The sequence below is a fragment of the Perognathus longimembris genome, chromosome 14 (genome assembly GCF_023159225.1).
Source record: "Perognathus longimembris pacificus isolate PPM17 chromosome 14, ASM2315922v1, whole genome shotgun sequence".
Lineage (NCBI taxonomy): Eukaryota > Metazoa > Chordata > Mammalia > Rodentia > Heteromyidae > Perognathus > Perognathus longimembris.
In genome coordinates this window covers 6,677,829-6,701,745 of record NC_063174.1, presented here as the reverse complement: position 1 = coordinate 6,701,745, position 23,917 = coordinate 6,677,829, and the positions used below count along the sequence as shown (strand labels likewise).

At 47.5% G+C, this 23,917-nt stretch overlaps 2 protein-coding genes across 9 annotated transcripts in view; one reads left to right on the top strand and one right to left on the bottom strand.

Moving 5' to 3' along the window:
* Ap4s1 (adaptor related protein complex 4 subunit sigma 1) overlaps positions 1 to 23,917 on the bottom strand; it is a 32,257-nt gene that overhangs the window by 8,018 nt on the left and 322 nt on the right. The window contains exons 1-6 of one of the 5 annotated variants that reach the window (XM_048362204.1): positions 22,677 to 22,735; positions 21,513 to 21,619; positions 11,835 to 12,038; positions 7,217 to 7,303; positions 6,172 to 6,240; positions 758 to 769 (exon numbers count right to left, since the gene is read on the bottom strand). In XM_048362204.1, coding sequence (XP_048218161.1) covers positions 758 to 769; positions 6,172 to 6,240; positions 7,217 to 7,303; positions 11,835 to 11,972 — 306 coding nt within the window. In that variant the 5' untranslated portion in view covers positions 11,973 to 12,038; positions 21,513 to 21,619; positions 22,677 to 22,735. Of the gene's footprint in view, positions 1 to 757; positions 770 to 6,171; positions 6,241 to 7,216; positions 7,304 to 11,834; positions 12,039 to 12,768; positions 12,876 to 21,512; positions 21,745 to 22,676; positions 22,736 to 23,917 lie in introns of those variants that run through there. The other 4 variants (XM_048362203.1, XM_048362199.1, XM_048362202.1 and 1 more) reach the window with 4 other exon arrangements.
* The window catches only part of Strn3 (striatin 3), an 83,944-nt gene continuing 83,351 nt past the window's right edge, over positions 23,325 to 23,917 (top strand). For 2 of the 4 annotated variants that reach the window (XM_048362196.1, XM_048362197.1), the window contains exon 1: positions 23,326 to 23,874. In XM_048362196.1, the coding sequence (XP_048218153.1) occupies positions 23,584 to 23,874 (291 nt within the window). In that variant the 5' untranslated portion in view covers positions 23,326 to 23,583. Of the gene's footprint in view, positions 23,875 to 23,917 lie in introns of all 4 variants that reach the window. The other 2 variants (XM_048362195.1, XM_048362198.1) reach the window with 2 other exon arrangements.

The window sequence follows — 23,917 nt, the reverse complement described above, 5'->3', positions numbered from 1 at the left end:
GTCTGCAGTGTTCTCACCAAATTATGCTTGCGTCCTTGGGCATTTTACTTTCTAATGGTACTAGATGCCGGGGAAGCGCGCTATCCTTGAGCTAGCTCTCTCCCTCCTCCCCCTTGGGCTTTTTTCTTTTTTTTTTTTTTTTGGCTAAGCCTTGAATTCAGGGCCTGGCACTTGATTGGCCTCCTTGGTCATGGCTTGAACTGTACCCCATGAAACACACGTGCAGCCCGGCTTTCGCTGGTTCACTGGAGATAGAGTCCTGGGTGGGCTTCACAAGGAGGTCCTCCAGAACTCAGCCTCTTGAGTAGCTAGGCTACACGTGTGAGCCACTACACACACCAAGAAACGAAAGAGAGAGCGTTCCTTGTTGGGAACACGGGGCAGCTTCTTTGTACCTGTCCTGCTCACCCACACTGTGGGCCTCTGACCCCGAGGGGGAGTCTGGAGGTCTATACCTGGAGCCCTGAAAGCCGAGTCTCTTTGGGAAGACCACAGCTCCTCGGGCTGGGTTTGTAAGTGTTGAATAAGCCTATCTCATATACTTAAAAGAAGTTAAACAGACGTGTACAGTTACTATTACCTACTACTGTGGCCCTGGTCTCTCTGGAGAGAAGGGCTTTGTAAGGCCGGGCCGCCTGGTCCAAGGAGGACAAATGGCCTCCCGCCTCCGCTAGATGGTCTTCCTGCCCGGGGCACTTACCTGATTAAACTAAGAGTGCTTTGCCACGGGCTGTGGAAAGCGCCAGACAAAGGATACATCGAGTTCACTCTGGAAAGAGAAAGAGAATGCCCGGATGAGAAGGAGACGCAGACCGGAGGGACACAGCCAGCGGCCGCGGCCCCAGCCTGGGCAGCCCCGAACCGGGACCGTGAGTGAGCAAAGAACACAAAGCCCTGCCCCTTAGAGGACGCTAGAGGCCAGACAGGACACAAGCTCACAAGCTCACTTTCACAGCCAGAAGTCATGTGACCAGGCAGCAGTAGCACTGCCCACTCGTTGCACCCTTCGAATCCTTTCGTTTTCCTCACAACGTGTCCCCTGTGGAATTGGGCAAAGGCACAAGGGACAGGATGTTCAGCATGAAGCTGTTTCTAGTAGCACAATACTAGTAATCGCCTAAGTATCGACCCAGGGGGGACTGAAGTAAACAACAGCTCATCGACACATGATCAAGTAAACATGTAAAAGTACTGATAGAACAGTAAAAACAGCAAGAGACAGGCACGATGGCTCACGCCTGTAATCCTAGCTACTCAGGAGGTTGCGATCTGAGGATCCCAGTTCAAAGCCAGCCCGGGCAGGAAAGTCTATGCGACTCTTATCTCCAAGTAACCACCCGGAAACCGGAAGTGGTGCTGTGGCTCAATGGTAGAGCCCTAGTCTTGAGCATAAAGAACTCAGGGACAGCACCCAGCCTGAGTTCAAGCCCCATGACCTACCAAAAAAAAAAAGCAATAAAATGGTATGCCGCCAGCCTCTGCAGCCTTACCTATGAATTAACCAACTACAGTTTAAAATATTTGGGAAAAAGCATCTGTACTGAACACGTCCAGACTTCTCACCATGTCATTACATGTCATGAAAATGCCCCAGAGCAAGGAAACGAAGAGAGGACCGAGCCCACGCGGGAAGGCCTGGTCTCTGTGTTCTGGCCGGCCGGCCTCCCGCACACGGCCTCCCACACGCGGCCCCCCCCCCCCGCACGCGCACGCGCCCCCCCCCCCCCCCCGCACACGACCCCCCGCGCGCGGCCTCCCAAAGACAACTGTTTTCCTCGTGTCGTTGAAAATGTAATGCTAAGAAACTTCTCAGGGGCTGGGGATGTGGCCTAGTGGCAAGAGCGCTTGCCTCCTATACATGAAGCCCTGGGTTCGATTCCCCAGCAGCACATATACAGAAAATGGCCAGAAGTGGCGCTGTGGCTCAAGTGGCAGAGTGCTAGCCTTGAGCGGGAAGAAGCCCGGGACAGTGCTCAGGCCCTGAGTCCAAGCCCAGGACTGGCAAAAAAAAAGAAACTTGTCAGCCCAGACGGCATGAGACTCAGCTTCAAGACTGGAAACGCGGAGAGAAGAACCCTGCGCAGCTCCGAAAGAGGGTTCAAAACTCACCAACTACAAATCCACCTGAGACTCGGGGCCCCCCGCGGCACCCCTCCTCTGCGCTGAGCGCACGGGCCGGGTCACCTCGGGCACTCCTGAAGCCGCGCAGGCTCCGGGTTCAAGCTACACTCCAGCCCTTCCCTCTGTGGGTCACCTGCCCGCTCACCCGCTCCCTAAAATGCCGTGTCTAATTCAGCAGTGTGCGATTTATTTTTAGTTATGGAATAATTAAAAAAAAACCCTTAACAATGATAGCGCTCGGAATCATGTTTAGAACAGGTCTACATCGTATTTAAAACCAGGTTAACCATAGGTTAAAATGGTGTTGAGAGCCAGGGTTAAGCCATGGCTATTTGGGGAAAGTATCGTCTTGGTGGGTGTCACTGTAACTCGGTTACGGGTGGCAGCCTGTCTCAACACGCTTACAGACGTGGCCACCAGGTCAGAGACCCGAGAGCAGCGGAGCTGTTCAGTGTGGTGATTTAAATGTAAATCCGTTATAATGAAATCAATTTGCCTTCATTACTTCTACTCACTACCTGTCAACGCTCCGGAGCCACACAGGCTGGGGTCTGCACGCGGGTAGCACAGGCCACAGTTTTCCTCCCACTGAGGAAAGCCGCTGTGGACAGGGCCGGGCTGCGTGGCCGCCTCTTCGCCATCAACAGACACAGATCCCCAGCGCGTCTCTGTGTCCTCCGTCCCGTCAAGGTCAGGCTCTGGCAGGGCCTGACCACTTGACCTCTTGGAGCCTTGGTGGACATCAGTGCCTGTCACGTGGCAGGACACCAGCTGGGGAGTGAGGAAATTTCCGGTGGCCAGCCTCATGCACTAAACGGATGGTTTTCCAACTCAGGCATGTGTCAGAGTCACCTGACAGGCCTGTGAACGCGGACTGATGGGCTCCAGTCCAGATTTGTGGGTTCAGTGGTTTGGGGGAGTGACCCAGGATGACTGATTTATTTCCTCCCTCCCTCCCCGCCCTCCCTCCCTCCTTCTCTCTCCTCTGAGCTACTGGAGTTTGAACTCAGAGCCATTCCCAGCCCTTTTTGCTGACTGCTTTTGCCATTCTCCTCCCACCTCCCAATGTGCTAGCACAAGCACGCAGAGCCTGGATTGTTTTGTTTTGTTTTGTTTCTTTTTTGTGCTAGTCCTGGGGCTTGAATACACGGCCTGGGCACTGTCCCTGATGTTTTTTGCTCAAGGCTAACATTTTTTTTTTTTTTGCCAGTCCTGAGCCTTGGACTCAGGGCCTGAGCACTGTCCCTGGCTTCTTTTTGCTCAAGGCTAGCACTCTGCCACTTGAGCCATAGCGCCACTTCAGGCCATTTTCTGTATATGTGGTGCTGGGGAATCGAACCCAGGGCCTCATGTATATGAGGCAGGCACTCTTGCCACTAGGCCATATCCCCAGCCCCAAGGCTAACATTTTAACACTTGAGCCACAGTTCTACTTTGTTGGGTTATTGGTGGGGGGGGGGGGGAGGAGAGTGGTTAATTGGGGATAAGAGTCTCATTGGACCTTCCTGCCTGGGCTGGCTTTGAACTTGGATCCTTAAATCTAAGCCTCTGAGTAGCTAGGATTACAGACATAAGCCCCAGGTGTCTGGCTTCTATAGCCTGCTTCTGAGGTGGGAATTCACTAAGTGTTTCTTTGCCTGGGCTGGTCTCGACCCACATCCTTCCCAAAGTTCCGTCCGCCCCGCAGGGATTTCAAGTGTGTACCATCACGCCTACCCAGGATTCCTAACAAGCCCACCTTCAGATTCTGGTCTAGGAATAAGGCTTTGAGAACGAAAGCACTGTGACCCCAAAGAGATTCGTTGATGGCCCCAGGGAGAGTTTGCCCCAATTCATGTCTGCTTTAGCAGTGGGAAGAAGACATGACCTCAAACACAACTATTTGGTTTCTCAGTTTTTTGTTAACTCAATGTTTCGAGTTGTGGAGCAAAACCCATATCTGCCTTGGGAAAAAGCAACTTCCCAACTGTTCTTCCTAATCCTTCATATATATGCACAATGAGCTAAACAGAACTTTGAAAACCAATAAGCTTGTGTCGCAGAAATGTCTAACCAAAGCTCAGAAAAGCATATGGTAGCAAAGCAAACGGTCTGCACGGATGCTTTTTAAAAAGACGTTTGGGTTTTCAACTCACTCCAAAGCTACAGTACCCAAGAGAATATAGCACTAACAGAAGGCTAACCCTGCGGATCAACGGCAGGGCCCTGAGCTCCCTCTCAACAACGGTGCCACGGTCATTCACCGCACACAGTAAAATCCTCAACAAAGTTTGTTCGGACACCTGGACATCTACATGCAAAAAAAGAACGACGTGATCCTAGCTAGTCGGAAGACTGCGAGTGGAAGGGTGAAGGTTTGAAGCCAATCTGCTCAGAAAAGTTTGAGACCCAATATGAAAATAGCCAGCATAAAACAAGTAGTGCGGCTAGACGTACAGCGTAGAGGTAGAGAGCAAGTGCAAGGTCCTGGGTTCAAACTGCGGCACTACTATAAAGAAAGGAAGAGAAGAAACAGAAAGAAGGACGTTAGGATTCATAACGCAGGACATATACAAAAATGACCCGACATGGACCACAGACTCAGACACAACAGCTAAACCAATCAATTCTAAGAAGAAAACGGGAGTAAATCTGAAAACTTTTGGGGCACAATATTAAGAAGCTGGGAAGCAAAAGAAAGCTGCACCATATATTACACAATCCTCTATTCTCCAAAGTGTAGATCAGGCCAAGCTGTAGACCTGGGGAGTAAGTGAGTGCTTGTCTAGCGCCTGGAGTAAGTAGACAGGACTACCTGGAAAACGTTCAGAGTTTGTCAAGTGATACAGCTCCCTTAAGTTAAATGGCCTGATGGTTTCATGACCATGGAAATCGTAAAGCCTAACTATATACTTTAAATGGGTGAATTATATGGCATGCAATTCATATTTCAATACAGCTACTGAAATAAAAAGAGAATGGTGGAGGGGAACTGGGAATGAGGCCTAGCAGTAGAGTGCTTGTCTAGTCTGCATGAAGCCCTGGGTTTGATTCCTCAGCACCACATATACAGAAAAAGCCAGAAGTGGCGCTGTGACTCAACTGGTAGAGTGCTAGCCTTGAGCAAAAAGAAACCAGGGACAGTGCTCAGGCCCTGAGTTCAAGTCTCAGGACTGCCAGAGAGAGAGAGAGAGAGAGAGAGAGAGAGAGAGAGAGACAGACAGACAGACAGAGACAGAGACACAGACACAGAGAGACAGACACAGAGAGAGACACACAGAAAGTGGTTGAATACACATATTCTTAAAGGGGAGTTGATTTTTGACCCTCAAAGCAAAAGTTTGGCAGGTGTGACTGTGTATACCTACAAGCCCAGCTACTTGGGAGGTCAGGAGAACTTGAACGGTAAGCCAGCAAAGATAAAGTTAGCAGAGAGAGCTTATCTCTGAAACAAAATACAAACCCAAAGGGGTAGGGGTGTGCCTCAAGTGGTACCCTGCTTCGCCTAACTTATACAGGCCTTGAGTCCAGTCTCTAGTACTGAAAGGAGAAGAGGAAAAGCAAGAGTTCCTATGAAAGGACGGAATGGTTCTCAAAGTGCAAAGGATCCTGATGCCTGAGGAATGAGATCAGTGGGAAGAAAACAGGGTGAGAGCAACTTAGACTGCGAAACTTCCTAACTGATTTTATGAGCTGATTCTTCCGAAAGAGCCAATGCATACAGATGAGTAAGAGAAAAAATTGCCATTACATGGATATCAACTTTTAAAGCTCTAGGTTAACCCAAAGGAACCGAATTTCTTAAAAAACAAACAAACAAGCCCAAACACTGTGTTGAGGGAAATAGTTTTTTGGTTTTTTGGGTTTTGCCAGTCCTGGGGTTTGAATACAGGGCCTGGGCACTGTCTCTGAGCCTCTCTGCTCAAGGCTAGCACTACAGCGCCACTTCTGGCTTTTTCTGTGTATGTGGTGCTGAGGAATCGAACCCAGAGCCTCATGCATGCCAGGCAAGCGCTCTACCACTAAGCCACATTCCCAGCCTGGAAAGTAGTTTTTAAACATTAGACTTACCACTCGGCTGAAATATTCATCTAAAACTTCTACAAAATTGTGGATGAATTCGTAAATAGCCATCTCATTCTGAAACAAAATAAGAAGGGTAGAATTAAGCATAGCAGGAATGCCCAGTAAGGGTGCAGGTTTTAGTGCATGTAATGTAACGAGAGGCAGTGTGAGCGAGGGACCCCTCCCTGGCAAGTACAACAGGCCAATATCCACGCATTTTATTTATTTAATTAATTAATTAATTAATTTTTGCCAGTCCTGGGCCTTGCACTCAGGGCCTGAGCACTGTCTCTGGCTTCTCTTTGCTCAAGGCTAGCACTCTGCCACTTGAGTCACAGCGCCACTTCTGGCCATTTTCTGTATATGTGGTGCTGGGGAATTGAACCCAGGGCCTCATGTATACAAGCCAAGCACTCTTGCCACTAGGCCATATCCCCAGCCCCTATCCACGCATTTTATAAAATGCTTATTAGCTGTGGACACGGAAGTGCTAGAGCAGCTGCCTAGCACGCACAGGCCTGAGTTCAAACTCCCAATAGCACACACACACACACATACCTGGACAATGGCTCGTGCCTATAATCCTAGCTACTCAGGAGGCTGAGATCTGAAGATCATCATGGTTCAAAGCCAGCCCAGGCAGGAGAGTCTGTGAGACAATTACCTCCAATGAACCACCAAACACCACATATGGGGATGTGGCTCAAATGGAAGTGCACTAGCCATGAGCACAAAAGCTCAGGAACAGTGTCCAGGTCCAGGGTTCAAGACCGGCATAGGTACAAAACAAAATAAAACAAAACAGAATCACAAACACAATCTGTGATTTTATTCTCCTTCAACTGATAAGCTGTCTATCAAATCTAAGAAGTATCATAGGTTTTTTCCTCCCAAAAAGCTGTGTAGGAGCTTTAAAAAAAAAGCCAAGATCCTTCAAAAGAGACACAATAACTTCTAGGGAGATAGTAAGAAGAAAATGTCAACTAAGGGGGAAAAAGCAGACTGGTGGCTAATTCGCTTGTATTTTCCAAAGGCTCTTCTATAACCTTACCTCAGTGTCATTCACTCCAACCACAATGAAGAGCGCTGCATACTGCCGATAGATCAGCTTAAAATCTTTATATTCAACGAAAGAGCACTGAAACACAATGAGATATTAATGTCTTGGTTGAAAGAGACCTCTTCAAAGTAGTGTGTGTAATTTCTAGATGGTGCTCGGAGCATTTGTGAAAACGTTCCTAGAAATACTGAACGCTTCGCTGTTGGAACCCTTGCTGGCCATCTTACCACCTTCGGGGCAGCGGGAAGCATTTCCCGGTGTGCTTGGAGGAGCGAGTCTGAGTGCTCCCCTGGTTCCCTCAGTGCTCCTCTTATTCCTTCCCAGCTCCCAGGAGCCCAGGGGGTGAAGCTAATGAATATTCAGCACTTCATCCCACAGGCCCTGGCTCAAGCACTAGGGGATAGCAATTGAGGCCAAGTTGGAGGATCAAAATCCAAGCCAGGGCTGGGCATGTGGCTTAGTGGTAGAGTGCTTGCCTAGCATGCACAAGGCCCTGGGTTCAATTCCTCAGCACCACATAAACAGAAAAAGCCAGAGGTGGCACTGTGGTTCAAGTGGTGGGGTGCTAGCCTTGAGCACAGAGGCTCAGGGACAGTGCCCAGGCCCCAAGTTCAAGCCCCAGGACTGGCAAAAATAAATAAATAAAAATCCAAGCCAGCTCTGGCACAAAATGAGACCCTATCTTAAAAATAACCATTTGCAAAAAGGGGCTGACAAAGACTGGATTGGTAGAGGCCTTCAGTATAATCCCCAGTACTAGCCCCTCCCCCAGAATCAGCATTTTAAAACCGCTTTAATGGAAAAATACACATGATGAAGATTTTCTTCTTTCTGCCTTCTCATGTTTTTTTTTTTTTTGCCAGTCCTGGGCCTTGAACTCAGGGCCTGAGCACTGTCCCTGGCTTCTTTTTGCTCAAGGCTAGCACTCTGCCACTTGAGCCACAGCGCCACTTCTGGCTATTTTCTGTGGTGCTGGGGAATTGAACCCAGGGCTTCATGTATACGAGGCGAGCACTCTTGCCACTAGGCCATATTCCCAGCCCTCTCATGTATTCTTAGGGAGCAATTAGATGGGCTCAGTTTTGTACTATTTAAAAGTCATTGAGCACCCAAATATAAGTAGTATTCTATTTATCTATCTACCTGAACTCTTCTTTTTTCCTTTCTGGCACTAGGATTTAAACTCAAGGGCTTACGGTTGTTCTGCTTGCTGTTCAACGGGTCATCTACCACTTGAACCACACCTCCAGTCCTGCCTTTTCTGGTTATTTTGGAGATCGAATCTCCTGGACTTTTCTGTCTGGGCTGTCTTCGAACCTCAGTCCTCCAGGTCTCAGCCTTCTGAGGAGCTGGGAGTGCATAAGTGAGTCATTTATATCAAAACTCATCCAGGAATCACTAGGTAGTACCACCTGGCCTGGAAGTCACAACACAGCCGGGCCCGGCCTTGAGCTCAGGGTCCCCCTCCTTCCGCCACTCCTGCAGCCATGCTGCTATTACAGGTTGTGTGCGACCACGCCCGACTTGCGAAGGTTTTTAAAAAATAAATTATTCAAAGATGGCCTTTGCATGGCAGCTCTAGACAAGAATCTTCCACTGAGAACACTGCTTCAAATGAATTAATAACCAGCTTACCTCAACTGCCTTGGAAATCAAACAGCTCTTTTCTCATTTACCTCTCTTAGCGCTACTGTCCAAAGAGCTGTGGGCAAGCAGGAATGACACCCGCGGTGGGAGGTACCAATGCCATCCTTCCGTCGGATGTCAGCATGTGTGTGGCCAAATGTGGCACAAACTCCATGGCTTTTTATACTCGTGTCTGGATGCGCATGGGAATGAAGCTGCAGGTTTCCGGGTTTTTGTTTTGCTTTTGTTTTTTTGGTTTCCTGTCCTGAGGCTGGAACTCAGGGCTTAGGTGCTGCCCCTGCGCTTTATAGCTCAAGGGTAACACTTGAGCCACAGCTCCATTTCTGGCTTTTTGGTGGTTAGCTGGAGATAATAGTCTCAGGACTTCTCCTTCCCGGGTTGGCTTTGAACTGCAATCCTGAGATCCCAGTCTCCTGAGTAGTTAGGATTTCAAGCCTAGCTTAGACTACATTGTATTTTTATCCTTCTGCTTGTGTGTGCTAGTAATGGGGCTTGAACTCAGGGCTTGGGTGCTGTCCCTTAGCTTTTTCCACTCAAGGCTGGTGCACTACCACTTGAGGCACAGCTCTACTTCTGGCTCTTTTGTAATTAATTGGAGGTAAGAGTCTCAAGGGCTGGCTTCAAACCATGATCCTCAGGTCTTCCCTTCCGAAGAAGCTAGGGTTACATGTGTAAGCCACAACACCCAGCTGAAGGTGTGAATTTTGATCACGGAAATTCCTCCATGAGAAAGCACCTGGCAATCTGTAAGTTAGAAGAACTTGGAGTTCTAACTACAATTAGGATAAAAGTGATAAATACTGGACCATTCTAAGGTATGTGGCTGGCTGGAGAGACAGGGTGCTTTCTGCCAGCTAGTTGTTTCACGGAAACAACCTATTTGGAAAAACTGAGGAACCTTTTTTCAAAGTTTCTCAGGAGTTTCTGACATTTAAAAAAAGAAGCATCAGGGCACTTCTTTTTGGCCAATCCTGGGCCTTGGACTCAGGGCCTGAGCACTGTCCCTGGCTTCTTCCCGCTCAAGGCTAGCACTCTGCCACTTGAGCCACAGCGCCGCTTCTGGCCGTTTTCTGTATATGTGGTGCTGGGGAATCGAACCTAGGGCCTCGTGTATCCGAGGCAGGCACTCTTGCCGCTAGGCTAGATCCCCAGCCCCAGCACTTTGCCTCTTGATGTATACGAGTCAAGCACTCTTGCCACTAGGCCATGTTCCCAGCCCCTAGCACTTTGCCTCTTGAGCCACAGTGCCTCTCTAGCCTTCTTCTATATATATGGGGAATTGAACCCAGGGCTTCATGTATGTGAGGCAAACACTCTTGCCACTAGGCCATATTCCCAGCCTGCATCAGGACACTTCTGTGGATGAAATGAAAACTAAGCTGCTTATATGATGCTTTGTTCAATGACCATGCCAGAAAATCATTTTAAAAGTCTATAATAATTTGGAATACCACTCTATTCCAAAGCTTGTATTTCAGAAAGTAAGTTATCCATGAAAATGTTTTGAAATTGTGGAGGTCCTACATTCTGTAAAAAAAGTACTGGTTGCTGGTGGCTCACTGCCTATATTCCTAGCTACTCAGGAGGCTGAGACCTGAGGATCACAGTTCAAAGCCAGCCCTGGCTGGAAAGTCCGTGAGACTTTTATCTTCAAGTAATCACAAAAAAAGCCAGAAGCAGAGGTTTGGGTCAGTGGTAGAGTGCTAGCCTTGAGCAAAAAGGCAGTTCAGGGACAGCGCCCAGGCCCAGACCCAGGACCAGGTAGGAGGTGGGGTGGGGTATTCTCCATGTAAAGTTCTTTGTAAAAAGAAATGTTCAAAATATTCCTACATTTGAGCTCAAGTGTAGCTAAGTATGTGTTTAGCTTAGCATATGCAAAGCCATGGGCTCAATCCTTAGTACTACAAAAAATTCTATTATTATAATTATTTAGCCTTCCTATTTCGTTGGTACTAGAAGTGGAGCTATGGCTCAAGTGCTAGAGCATCAGCCTTGAGCAAAAATTGCTAAGCAAGAGCGCAGGGCCTTGACTTCAAGCCCCAGTATCAGAACACACACAAAAATTTTCAGTGGTACTGGAATTTGGACTCCGTATTCTGTGCTTGCTAGGCAAGTACTCTACCATTTGAACCATGCCTCTAGCACTTAACCTCCAACTTTCAGCAGGATGTATAGATTTGTAGTTTTATACAAATGTGAAACATCTCTTTCTCATATCTATATAGTAAAATCAAGTTTGTTTGACTTTAAAATCACCAGTTCTAGTATTGTGCCAATGGTGTATTTATAAAAAATGAAAAATAGAAAAAAAGGTCTTCGCCACATGACTATCATATTATTATCCTCTGGCATAAAATGGGTCATGAGTAGTCATTCACCTCTATACCAGGCATATGACTTTCATTTTTGTTGGCTTACAGAAAGCCACCTGCCACAGGCAACTCCTAAGTGTTCCACAGGCTGAATTCATATGAACAAAAAAAGATTATGTCTGGTCGCAGGAATAAATTTAGCTGCCACTCCTCTGGTGTTCTAAGACAAATATCCTGACTGAAATAAGAATCCAAGCCTTGCCTTGGATGTCCTTTTTTTTTTTTGGGGGGGGGGGGGCCCAGTCCTGGGCCTTGGACTCAGGGCCTGAGCACTGTCCCTGGCTTCTTTTTGCTCAAGGCTAGCACTCTGCCACTTGAGCCACAGCGCCACTTATGGCCGTTTTCTACATATGTGGTGCTGGGGAATCGAACCTAGGGTCTCGTGTATATGAGGCAAGCACTCTACCACTAGGCCATATTCCCAGCCCTGGATTTCCTTGTTTTTATTCCCTTAAGGGGATACGAAAAGCACTTTGCTGCCTTTGGTCCTGATTTTCCCTAAGAGAGAAAATGGTGGCCTTGAACGCTCAGCTGTAACAGATCTTCAGAGATGAGGCTGACAAAGACGCAAGCCAGCAGCAGGAGCTTACCTGTTCACTGGATCGTGACAGACAGCTCTTGATGACCTCTGTTTCCAGAAGGGTCCGCTTATTAATCTCCACATGTTCATAGTACTTAGAAAGTCGGGTCTGCCCTTGTTTATTCACCATTAGAAAAAATTTTATCATTTTTTTTGCCAGTGTTTTTCCAGATAGGATTGAAAAGTTATGACAAGAGATGGTTGTCACTGGAACCTGTAGGATGAAACAACAGAAAGGAAAGATTAAATTTCCTGAAGAGTCATATTTAGCCTGTTCTAAAGATGACCCAGAAGGAAATAACATCTCATCTGATAACATTGGCCTTCATTGCGATGAGCAAAATGGGATTTGAACAAATAGTAACCAAACATCAGTTTTCATTAGTTATCATCCAAAACAACTGAGCAGCACTGCTGTGTTCATGTTCACTCTCTTAGGTCACGTTTTACCAACTATGGATGCCAACTATGTTTAACAACAATTGGACCACATCTCCAGTTCAGGCTTTTTTTTTTTTTGTCAATTGTGGGGCTTGAAATGAGGCCTGGGCGCTGTCCCTGAGCTCTTTTGTTCAAGGCTAGTTCTCTACCACTTTGAGCTACAGCACCACTTCTGGTTTTCTGGTGGTTAATTAGAGATCTCACGGACTTTCCTGCCCAGGTTGGCTTCAACCACCTCCTCAGATCTCAGCCTCCCGAATAGCTAGGATTACAGGCGTGAGCCGCCAGTGCTTGGCGAGGTCCGGCTTTTTGCTAGTTAATGGAAGATAAGAAGCTCTTGGAGTTGTTTGTCCTGGCTGGCTTTGAACTGTGATCCTCAGTCTCCTGAGTAGCTACAGTGACAGATGTGAGCCACTGATGGCTGGTTATGATTTTTGCTCTTCTGGTTTTCATGCCTGAAGTGCTAAACAGACAAGCCATGGCATAGAAGGTGACATCTGTGCCTGGGACAGTTGTCTTCTCGCTGTGTGCAAGGAAGGAACAGAGAGAGGGAGCAAGAGCTTCCTGGAGAGAGGCTCTTGAACAATGCGGCAGACGATCCAGAGAGACTCTGCGGCGGAGGAAACACAGGGTTAAGGATCTAGGAAACTCACTGTGCCTAAGTTTGGAGAGCAGCAAGAATGGATGTAGGAAATTAAGCTGTTTAAATATGATATGATCAGCCTTAGCTCATGGTAAAGAATTTGAATTGTATTTTATGGGAAATAGAAATAAGATCTATAGTGAGGTTTTTCTTGATCAGTGGTGGAAATTGTAGGACTAATAGTTATTTGTCAAATTCCTGTAAAAAGTCCTAGGCCAGGTAGTTTATAAGTATTGTCTATGGGGAGGGACTATAGGAAAGTAATAGAGGGGATGAATTTGATCAAAATACATTATGTGCATGTATGGAAATACTATGAGGGGCTGGGAATACGGTCTAATGGTAGAGTGCTTGCCTCACATACATGAAGCCCTAGGTTCGATTCCTCTGTACCGTATATATAGAAAAAGCCGAAAGTGGCGCTGTGGCTCAAGTGGTAGAGTGCTAGCCTTGAGCAAAAGAAGCCAGGGACAGTGCTCAGGCCCTGAGTTCAAGCCCCAGGACTGGCAAAAAAAAAAAAAAAAAGCCCACAAAAACAAAAACAAACCAAAAAAAACCCCAAAACCAAAAAACCTTGGATTAACGTTTTTTGTTTGTTTGTTTTTCAGTCATGGGGCTTGAACTCAGGGCCCGGGTGCTGTCTCTGAGCTTTCTTGCTCAAGGCCAGGACTCTACCACTTTGAGCCACAGTGCCACTTCCAGGTCTTTTGTTTTGGTACCAGTCTTGGGGCTTGAACTTGGCCGAGACACTGTCCCTGAGATTCTTTTTGCTCCAGGCTAGTACTCTACCTCTTGATCCACAAGTCCATTTCTGGCTTTTTGGTGGTTCATTGGAGATAAAAGTCTCACGAACTTTCCTGCCCAGGCTGGCTTTGAACTGTGATCCTCAGATCTCAGTGGCTTAGACTAAGGGGTGTGTGTGTGTGTGTGTGTGTGTGTGTGTGTGTGTGTATTTCCATCTGTTTGTGTGTCTGGTAATGGGACTTGAACTTAGGACTTAGTAGTTTGTCCCTTAGCTTTTCCCACTCAAGGCTGGTGCAGTACCAGCTCTACTTCTGGCTCTTTTGTAGTTAACTAGAGAGAAGAGTCGTATGAACTTCCTGCCTGGGCTGCCTTCAAACCATGACCCTCAAATCTTAGCCTCCTGAGTAGCTAGGATTACAGGCATGAGCCACTGGCGCCTGACTGTATGATTATTTTTTACCCTCTCAGTTCCTCTCTTATTTCCTAAGCCCTGTCAGACAGGTGGTGGTTACCTCACAATCCCAAACATTATGCTATAAAAAGCCAAGCAGAGTGTGGCAAAGCTACCCTTGGGTTAACAGGATGTCATCTGGAGCAGCTCAGCCAGGGACCTGACAGCTGGGCACTGGGGGAGGTCTGTGCTCATTCACCCCATCTTCCAGGAAGATAACATCGCTGCGTGCTGGGGTGGGATTGCAACACACTTTGTGGTGTCTGGTCATTTGCTATTCAGTGTTATTTTTATTCTCCTTACAAATTATTGCCAGTAAATTATGGCAAACGACCAAGAAGTGAAGACTGTCATCCATTTGTTTCCTTTTGGCAAAATTATTTTAAGAGAAACACGATGAGAATTGCAATCATAACTTTGAATTCAACAGCCAGGTAAAAGAAAATTACAGTCTCAAAGGAACCAGTGGTCAAACTTCTGCTTTCAAATGCCCTGGTTTCATGAAGTGGTAAAGTGAGAAGAACCTGCCAAGCTGCGTGCCAGTGACTCAAGTCTGTAATCCTAGCTATTTAGGAGACTGAGATCTTAGGATCACAGTTTGAAACCAGCCTGGGCAGAAAAGTCCATGAGATTCAGACATCCAATGAACCACCAAAAAGCTGGATGTAGAGCTGTGGCTCAAGTGGTAGAGTGCTAGTGTTGAACAAAAAAGCTGAAGGACAGTGCCCAGGTCCTGTGTTCAAGCGCCAAGACCACTGGTGTGCCCACGCGTGCACACACACGCATACACACACACACACACACAGACAGAAGAACCCACAGAGATGTTGTGGAGGGATGGAACTGGCTTCCACCTAACGAGTGGAACAGCAGCACTCCTCCTCACCAACTTCAAATGCACAGAATGCCAACCAAGGACACGTGAACTGACTCACCAGATGGTGCAAATCTTCCAGAAGATTAAATGAAGGCATTTGACGACTTGACTGCATCTTTTTTTTTTTTTTGGCACGCTCACTATTACATAATTTATAATTGCAGGATTATAAAATAATAACAATAGAGAAGCACAACTATAAACTATTCCTACATAAAAGTACACCATGCCAAAGAAAACAATGTAGGGAGGTGAGAGACGAAGACCTGTCTGAGAATGGAAGATGAGTAGTGTAAGCACGAATCCTGGTTAGCAATCATCAGGAAGGAGGCAGACAAATCCCTGGGAGAGAAAGGTAACACCACAGAGGAATGTGTGTAGACAAGGCTGGCAGTGGTCAAGGAGCAGGCGTGAGCTCTACTCATGGAACTCTGCTTCAACAGTACACAAAATGATTAAGGAAAGTAGGAGAGCCCTTGCTCAAAGGCTTCTGTGACTGTATATGAAAAGAACCAAACCAAAACTTCAGTGGGGTAAGTATTGCACAAAGGGTGTGGGGATGCCCAGCAGGGATTCTAGAATACTCCCGAGGGGAAAAGTGAATGGAACAAGAATTTTCCCTGAGTTAGTAGGGACATTCTTTGAAGCCCAAGACCTGTGGACTTGGCAGATTCACAGTAGATTATAAACACAGCCATGTCCAAGGGTCCTACATGACAGAAACTTAATACCTAGAGAAAAGAGACTGAAGAGACCCAGGATATGTCCAAGTGATCAATTTCATGTTTATCATGGCCTCTTTCTGGGAGGTTAGAGCTAGAAGTGTCTTTATAGATCATAGGTTTCAGATTGAGTACAGAGCTGTTGTGGTTAGTAATACACATGTACTCAGCTAGATGCTGTTGGCGCATCTGTAGCCCAGCATATTCAGGACCCTGAGACCTGAGGATCGAAATTGGAAGGCAGCCTGGGCAGAAAAGTCTGGAAGACTCTTTTTTTGTCAGACTCTAGTTAACCAGTAAATAGCCAGAAGTGGAGGCATGACTCAAGTGATAGAGTACCAACCAGTCTTGGGCAAAAAAAGGCAGGCAAGAGAAGAGGGCAAGACTGTGAGTTCAAGCTCCAGGACCTACACACACAAAAATGGAAAATGTTGGAGTGTTGGGGCACTGCAGTGATACATACAAGTTACTGTGGAAACACTAAAAAATTAAGAAAGATGAATAAATGGTTACACACATCATAAAGCAAATGCAGTGAATTAACAGTATAAGTGGCAAATATATGGGAATTCACTGTAAAATTTCTTCAACTTTCCTATTTGAAAGTCATCAGTAATAAGCTGGGTACTGGTAGTTCACACCTGTAATCCTAGCTACTCAGGAGGCTGAGATCTAAGGATTATAGTTCCAAGAGCCTGGGCAAGAAAGGCTGTGAGACTCTTATCTGTAACCACTAAAAAGCCAGAAATGGAGCTGTGGTTCAAGTGGTAGATCACCAGCCTTGAGCAAAAAAGCTCAAGGGCAGTGCCTAGACTTCAAGTCCAGGACACACAGACAGACACACACACAGAGACACAGACACACAGAGACACACACACACAGTCGTCAGTAGTAGAATGTTTGGAGAGATGTTATTTGTGGCTAAGTAGGTTTTTGATTTTTCAATTAATAGACCTTATTTGTTAGACCAGTTTTAGAATTGTAGAAAAACTGCAGAGATTGTAGTTCCTATGTATTCCACACCCAGTTTCCCTGTTGTTTTTTTGTCTACCATTCTCTTATTACCATCTTTAATATACTATTTAGTAACGCCAGAAGTCCGCACTTCATGTGGATTTCCTACTTTGCATCTAATGCCCTTCTCTGCAGCACGGTACTGCATTGAATATACTGTTCACATCCCTGAAGGTGTTCCTGGCCTGACCTTTCTGATTGGTCTCGTGTTTTGTTTTTTTTTTTTTTTGGCCAGTCCTGGGCCTTGGACTCAGGGCCTGAGCACTGTCCCTGGCTTCTTTTTGCTCAAGGCTAGCACTTTGCCACTTGAGCCACAGCGCCACTTCTGGCCGTTTTCTGTATATGTGGTGCTGGGGAATCGAACCCAGGGCCTCATGTATACGAGGCAAGCTCTCTTGCCACTAGGCCATATCCCCAGCCCTGGTCTCGTGTTTTTGATCATCTTGGCAGTTCTGAAGATACTATCAGGTATTTTATGGGATGCCTCTCTTTTTTCCCCCACCCCACCCCGATGTCATGCTCATGACTAAACTGGGGTTTTAGGCTTTTGGAGGGAGAACACAGAGATAAAGTACCATTTTCATCACATTTCTATCAGCATGGCCTCTCACTGTGGACACTGACCACAATGGCTGACTCAGTTTCTCCATATTATGCTCCTCTCTTAATCCTCCTTTAGGAAGACTACCTATATATATTATTTGCAGTTTTTCTGTACAAATTTGTTTAGGCTACTTCTTTTATTTATTCAATTATTCCTTCATAGTGATAAGGACTGGTGGATACTTTATGCTTTATTCTATTTATTTTGCTGAACTCAGGGCCTGGGCACTGTCCTTGAGCCTCTCTGTGCTCAAGGCTAGTACTTTACCACTTGAGCCACACAGTGCCACTTCCAACTTTTTCTGTTTATGTAGTACTGAGGAATTGAACTCAGGGCTTCATGTATGCTAGGTAAGTACTCTACTACTAAGCCACATTCCCAGCCCTATTTTATAAGTGAATATACTTTAATTTCATAACCTGCTAAAGGACTGTGACCCAAAGCCTGAAAAGTACTATACTAGAATATTAACTTGTGAATACGACCCACCACTGCCTTGCTTCAGATCCTTACATAGTGCCTCATATCTAATGCTCAAGCAGAAGATTGTGAGTTCAAAGTCAGCCTGAGCTGTGTAGCAAGTTTCAGGCCAGCCTGGGAAAACGGTGAAACCCTACTTCAAAAACCAAACACCAAAAAACAAACCACCGATATAGTCACATAAAACAGATATGAGGGGCTGGGAATATGGCCTAGTGGTAAAGTACTCACCTCATATACATGAAACCCTGGGTTCGATTCCTCAGCATCACATATAGAGAAAAAAGCCGGAAGTGGCGCTGTGGCTCAAGAGGTAGAGTGCTAGCCTTGAGCAAAAAAGAAGCCAGGGACAGTGCTCAGGCCCTGAGTCCAAGCCCCAGGACTGGCAACAAAAACAAAACAAACAAAACAGATATGAGGTATCCTTGAACCCCAACTCCCGACCTAAATCCAAACCATCTTCCTCAAAATACAACCAGTTTTTATTTAGCATGTATCCTTGTAGGCTTTCTCTATATACATTTACAGCTAAGCATAAATGCCTGTGTTGCAAGTTTTTTATTGTTGTTGGTGGTGGTCATGGGGTTTGAACTCAGGGCCTGGGCACTGTCCCTGAGCTCTTTTGCTCAAGGCTAGTGTTCTACCACTCGAGCCACAGTGTCACTTCTGGTTTTCTGGTGCTTATTTGGAGAGAAGAGTCTCAGGGACTTTCCTGCATGTGCTTGCTTTGAATCCTCAGATCTCAGCCTCCTGAGTAGTTCGGATTACAGGCATGAGCCACCAGCACCTGGCTTTGTTGTTTTATATATATAATGGTGATACTGGGATAGTGGTAGGAAGATTAATGTCCCAAGCAACCCCAGGAAAAACATGAGACTCTGTCTGAAAAATAACCTAAAGCAATCAAGACTTGGTTTGTGGCTCAAGTGCTAGAAGAATTCAAAATCCAGTGCTACAAACAAACATATAAACATCCAGAGAATATATGTGGAACACAATTTAAAATATCCAATTGCAGTTGGGCACTGGTGACTCCTACCTGTAATCCTAGTTACTTAGGAAGCTGAGATCTAAGGAGAGAGGTAGGGAGCCAGCCTGGGCAAACAAATATGAGACTCTCATTTCTCCAATTCACCAACAAAAGGCCAAAATTCCATACTCAAGCAGTAGAGTGCCATCCATGAGCAAAAAAAAAAAAGGAAAATAGAAAAAAACAAACCTGTGGGATCCCAAAGCTCTTGAGTTCAAGCCTCAGTGTAGATGTCCCCTCTCCTCCCCACAAAGATAAAAAAGGGGGCTGGACATATAACTTAAGTGGTAGAATGTCTGCCTAATGCCCGCTTAGCAAGCATGAGGTCTCTGGGTCAATCCGCAGTACTGCCAAAAAAGAACGATAACAAAAACCCACCTAAACTCCCGTGTCATTTAAAAATCTTTTTTTGTAGGATAATTGTCATGTACTCTGAGTTGGACTATTAATAGAAAGACTAAAAGTAACCATCATTCAAAAATATGTTCTAAAAACATTTTTTTTTTTTTTTTTTTTGTAAAATGACGCCAATTTTAAACATCCTTTAGGGCTTCAAGGTCTGGCATAGCTGTAGAGTATGCATCTGGAGTATCTGAGGCCCTGGGTTCACTCCCTATCATAAGGAAAAAACAAGAATAAAATGACAACAACAACAATAAATTCTGAAAAGATAACACTGCCGGTAGCACAGAATTCCCAGGGCAGGTGTTGCTGCTTGGTACGGGCCTTTTGGGCACTCTCCCCTGTTGCTCTAATGGGGGACCAGCCACATCTACATTTCCAAGCTTGGTAAACTCTCACCTTGGAAAGTGGGCAGTTTTCCAGTCAGCCACATTTTTCAGTCATTTTTTTCCAGTCATGTTTACAGACCTGGTCGTTCCTTCTTAGCCAATGGCCGAGAGACTTGGCTTTAGCCAGGCCTTTTTTCCTTTTCCTTGACATCTCAGTTAGGTATTATACAATATTATCATAGCCTACTTTTATCTGACATATATTACTCAGGAGACAATTCCAAAATGAACCTGGACTAGAATGTTATAAAGCTTTCTGAGTTTTTAAAAAAATTTCTTATTAAGGTGATTTACAGAGCAGCTGGGCTACTGTTTCTATAAGTCAGGTATTGAGTACATTTCTTTTTGGTCAGTGTCATCCCTTCCTTTGTTCTGGTTCTGAGTTTCTTGAAGGTTTTATTTGTATCTATTTTTCTATGACCCATGGCGGTTCTTCTTTTGGCATACAGTATATCATTTGAATGACTCAAGTGTCCTGCATGTTTCTAAAGGCACTAATATTTGTTTGCATTGTTTATAAAGGCGAATACCCTTTTACTTCCCTGAGCAACTGCATCAGCCCTAAACTACCTAAAAATAACTGCAAGCATGAAAAGGCCTCAGGAATCCGAGATAGTAATCTTGTGCGGTTGATAAGTGAGTGGGAGGCAAACTTGTAAAGGGAAACTTTATTCCCTATTTATTCCCAAACACATGCATATATTAATTCACTGTGTGACAGCAGAAACCACTTACTATTCTGCTGTTCTTAAGATCATGCTGACATGATAAAAGATTTTGTTCTCTCTGGTACTGATGTTTGAACTCAGCTTGCTTGCTCAGTGGGTGCTCCATCACTTGGGCCATGCCTCTAGCCTTGCTTTTTGCTGGTTACTTTGGAGATGGAATGTTCTGGAGTTCTCTGCCCAGGTTGCTGAACAGCCTCAATCTTGTGGATGTCTAACTCTTGAGTACCTAGGGTTATTATAGGCATGAGGCACCGACACTCAGACGATCAAAGATTGTCTCAGCTTTCTCTCCCAGCTATGGAGATATGAACACTTGTCACAGTCTTTGCAGATGACTCAAAGACAATTACTACTAAAACAAATTACTGTGGTCATGAGCCAGTGTGAACTCTTTGATGCAAGAAGATATAAAATTGTATTTAGCTATTTAGTTCTCAAAGGCAGAGTCAAAACTCTTTATGTATCAAGTACTGTAATAATTGGAAAGATGGTATCTGAGTATTATCCATTCCCATTTTTTAAAGTCTGGAATTCCTTAACATCCCTTTGCTGATGTAATATAAGCCAATGAAATATGCTATGTCTATAGTAAAATATAAAATAAGTAAATGGATTTAAAGAGCAGCTCTGGGAAGAAAAATAAAATTCTGAACTGAATTTTGAAGACAGGCATTCTGGACAATCCCATCAGGAGACTGGAAGAATTTGTGGGCAGGGAGGAGAGAAGAATAGGAATGATGAAATGACAGAACAGCAAGTTTCAAAGGTGAGCCTCAAGAGAGGAAATGACTCAGCTACCGATCAGGGAGGGAATTCCAGTTAGGTAAGCTGTATGTGATAAATGGCTTGGCATTATCCTGTCCAGAGGACTTGTGAGCAGAAACTACAGTGTGAGTAGCTTACAAAACTATTCCAAAGGATGGATTCCCCCCCCCCCCCACCCCTCCGTTCTTTTAATAGACAGGGCATTTCTAGCCTTTGAATCTTGAGACAGCTGAGCAGAACAATGGTGAGCAGAACAATGGGCTCTAATCCCAGCACCTGGGAGGCTGAGACAGGAGGATTGCCAGTTTCAATGTGAGCTACACAGCCAGATCCAACATCAAATAACAAAAACAACCACAAAAACTCATTTCAGTCTGGCCTAAACTTAAGTTACTCACCAAATATTTATGAAGGATCCACTGTGTCCCAGATATTGGCAGTGGGGATGGTTGTGAACAGAGGGGCTCTGCCTCTCTTGAAAGCTACAAGCAGCAGACAAATGACTCTATGGTATAGAAAGAAAATGGCGAAGGAATTGACATTTATAAACCCATGGTTAAAGTGAATGTAGACAGATTCAGTTAGAATCCTTGAAATAGGGAGCTCAATGGAGTTTTGTTTTGTTTTGTGGCCAGTCCTGGGCCTTGAACTCAGTCTGGGCCTGAGCACTGTCCCTGGCTTCTTTTTTATCAAGGCTAGCACTCTACCGTTTGAGCCACAGCGCCATTTTGGCTTTTTGTTTATGTGGGGCTGAGGAATCGAACCCAGGGCTTCATGTATGGGAAGCAAACACCCTACCACTAGGCCATATTCCCAGCCCCCTCACTTCAGTTTTGGAAAGAGCCCATTTGAAACGGATGCACATAATAAGGGATTGCGGATGCCAGGTGGTTTCCTGAGAAAGTTGCTTCAGATTAGCCTGGAAAAGTACGGACAGAGATAGGGAGGCCCTACAACTTCAAGGATCCCTATGAGCTAGCAAAAAATGTGGACTTGATTCTACATCTGGACACCACTAAAATATCGTAAGCAGGATGAAAACAAATCTGCTTTTTCGGGGAGGATCCGTGAGGCACTGGGGATCGTGGTGGAAGTGGGTGAAAGGTGGAGGTGTGAACTCAGGCATGGATGAAAGTCATTTCTGAGAAAGGATTCCATTTGGGGGGGAAGAGAGGGAGGGTGGTTTGAGTGAAGGGTACTACAATGTCTCCTGGCCTTTAGGGTTTGGATAGTGTAAGGCAGACGGTAGACCAGGTGTAGGGGTGCACCTCCATGATCCCCACCGCGGAGGAGGCCCCCACCCCTTTAGGTTTACACGGCCTGGGCAAAAATTTGACTCTATTTCAAAAATAACTAAATGCAAAAAAACCAAAAAGGGGGCGGGGCTAGAATCAGGACTCCGCGGTGGAGGGCCGGCCTAGCAAGCACGAGTCTAAACCTGGCCCCTTCCCGGTGCTGAGGCGAGCGGGGAGGAGGTGGGGCGTCTACACCCACCGAAGAGGAACCGGAGGGGTGCGTCCCCCGGGGCCCATCCTCCTCCATCATCCCCCGGCGATCCCTACCTCCTCTTCTCCCAAGGGAAAAAAGCAACACAGTCGCCCCAACTCCGCAGACCACTCATTTCGGAAATGGGGAGGAAGCGGGGCGCCGGCGACCGGGTCGAGAGGGAGGGAAGGAGGGAGGGAGGGGGCGGGGTGTCAGTCACCACGAGCGCGGGGTTCGGGGTCCGGTGCCCAGGGAGCCGGAGACGGAGCGAGGGGCCGCCGGGACTGAGAGGGAGGGAGGCCGACTCCCCCCCCCCCCCGCCCCCGATCCCGGGCCGGCTGGCGGGAGGAGGAGCGCTGAAACCCAGCTTCCCGGGGCTGGAGGGGGGGTGGCGAGCGGGGGGAGGAAGGGCCGGCGGCGAAGGCGGCCCGGCCGCACGGGACGCCGCTCCCTTCACCGAGCGGGAAAGGCGGCCTCAGGAGCAGCCGCCGTCGCCGCCGCCGCCGCCAGCTCGGAACCGGCGTGGGGGCGGTGGGTGGGGCCAGCGCTTTCCCCGCCCCCTGCCCGCGAGCGCCGGCGTCCCTCAGCGCGCCTGCGTAGGGTGAGGCCGGACTCTATTTGGTTATCCAGCGTGCGGCGGCGGCGTCGGCGGCGGCCGCGGCGGCGTCGGCTTCCCGGCATGCCGCGCGGGAGCGGCGGCCGTGCGTCGCTCCCCTTCCCGACCCTGCCCCCTCCCCCTCCCGCCGCGGCCCCCCCCCCTCCCCCTAAAGTGAGTGAGTGAGACGGGCAGATGGAGGAGGGACTGTAATGGCGGCGGCCGGCAGCTCCCTGCTCTGACCCCCGGCAAGCATTCCAGCGACCACCCCCCTCCCTCCCCGCCCCTCTCCCGGCCGGCCTCCGCCTCGCGGCGCGGGCCCACTCGCTCCCGCCCTCCCCCCAGCCGTCGGCGTCTCGCCCAGCGCCCCGGCCGGGGCCCCACACACAATGGACGAGCTTGCCGGCGGCGGCGGCGGCGGCGGCGGCCCGGGGATGGCGGGGGTCCCTCCCCGGCAGCCGCAGGGCCCCGGGGGGAACCTGGGCCTCCCGCCGGGGGGCAATGGAGCGGCGGGCGCCGGGGGTCCGCCGGCCTCGGAGGGAGCGGGCCCCCCGGCGGGGCCGGAGCTGTCCCGGCCGCAGCAGTACACTATCCCGGGGATCCTGCACTACATCCAGCACGAGTGGGCCCGCTTCGAGATGGAGCGGGCGCACTGGGAGGTGGAGCGGGCCGAGCTGCAGGTACCTGGCGGGGGGTCGGGCGGCGCGCGCGCGGGACGGCTGG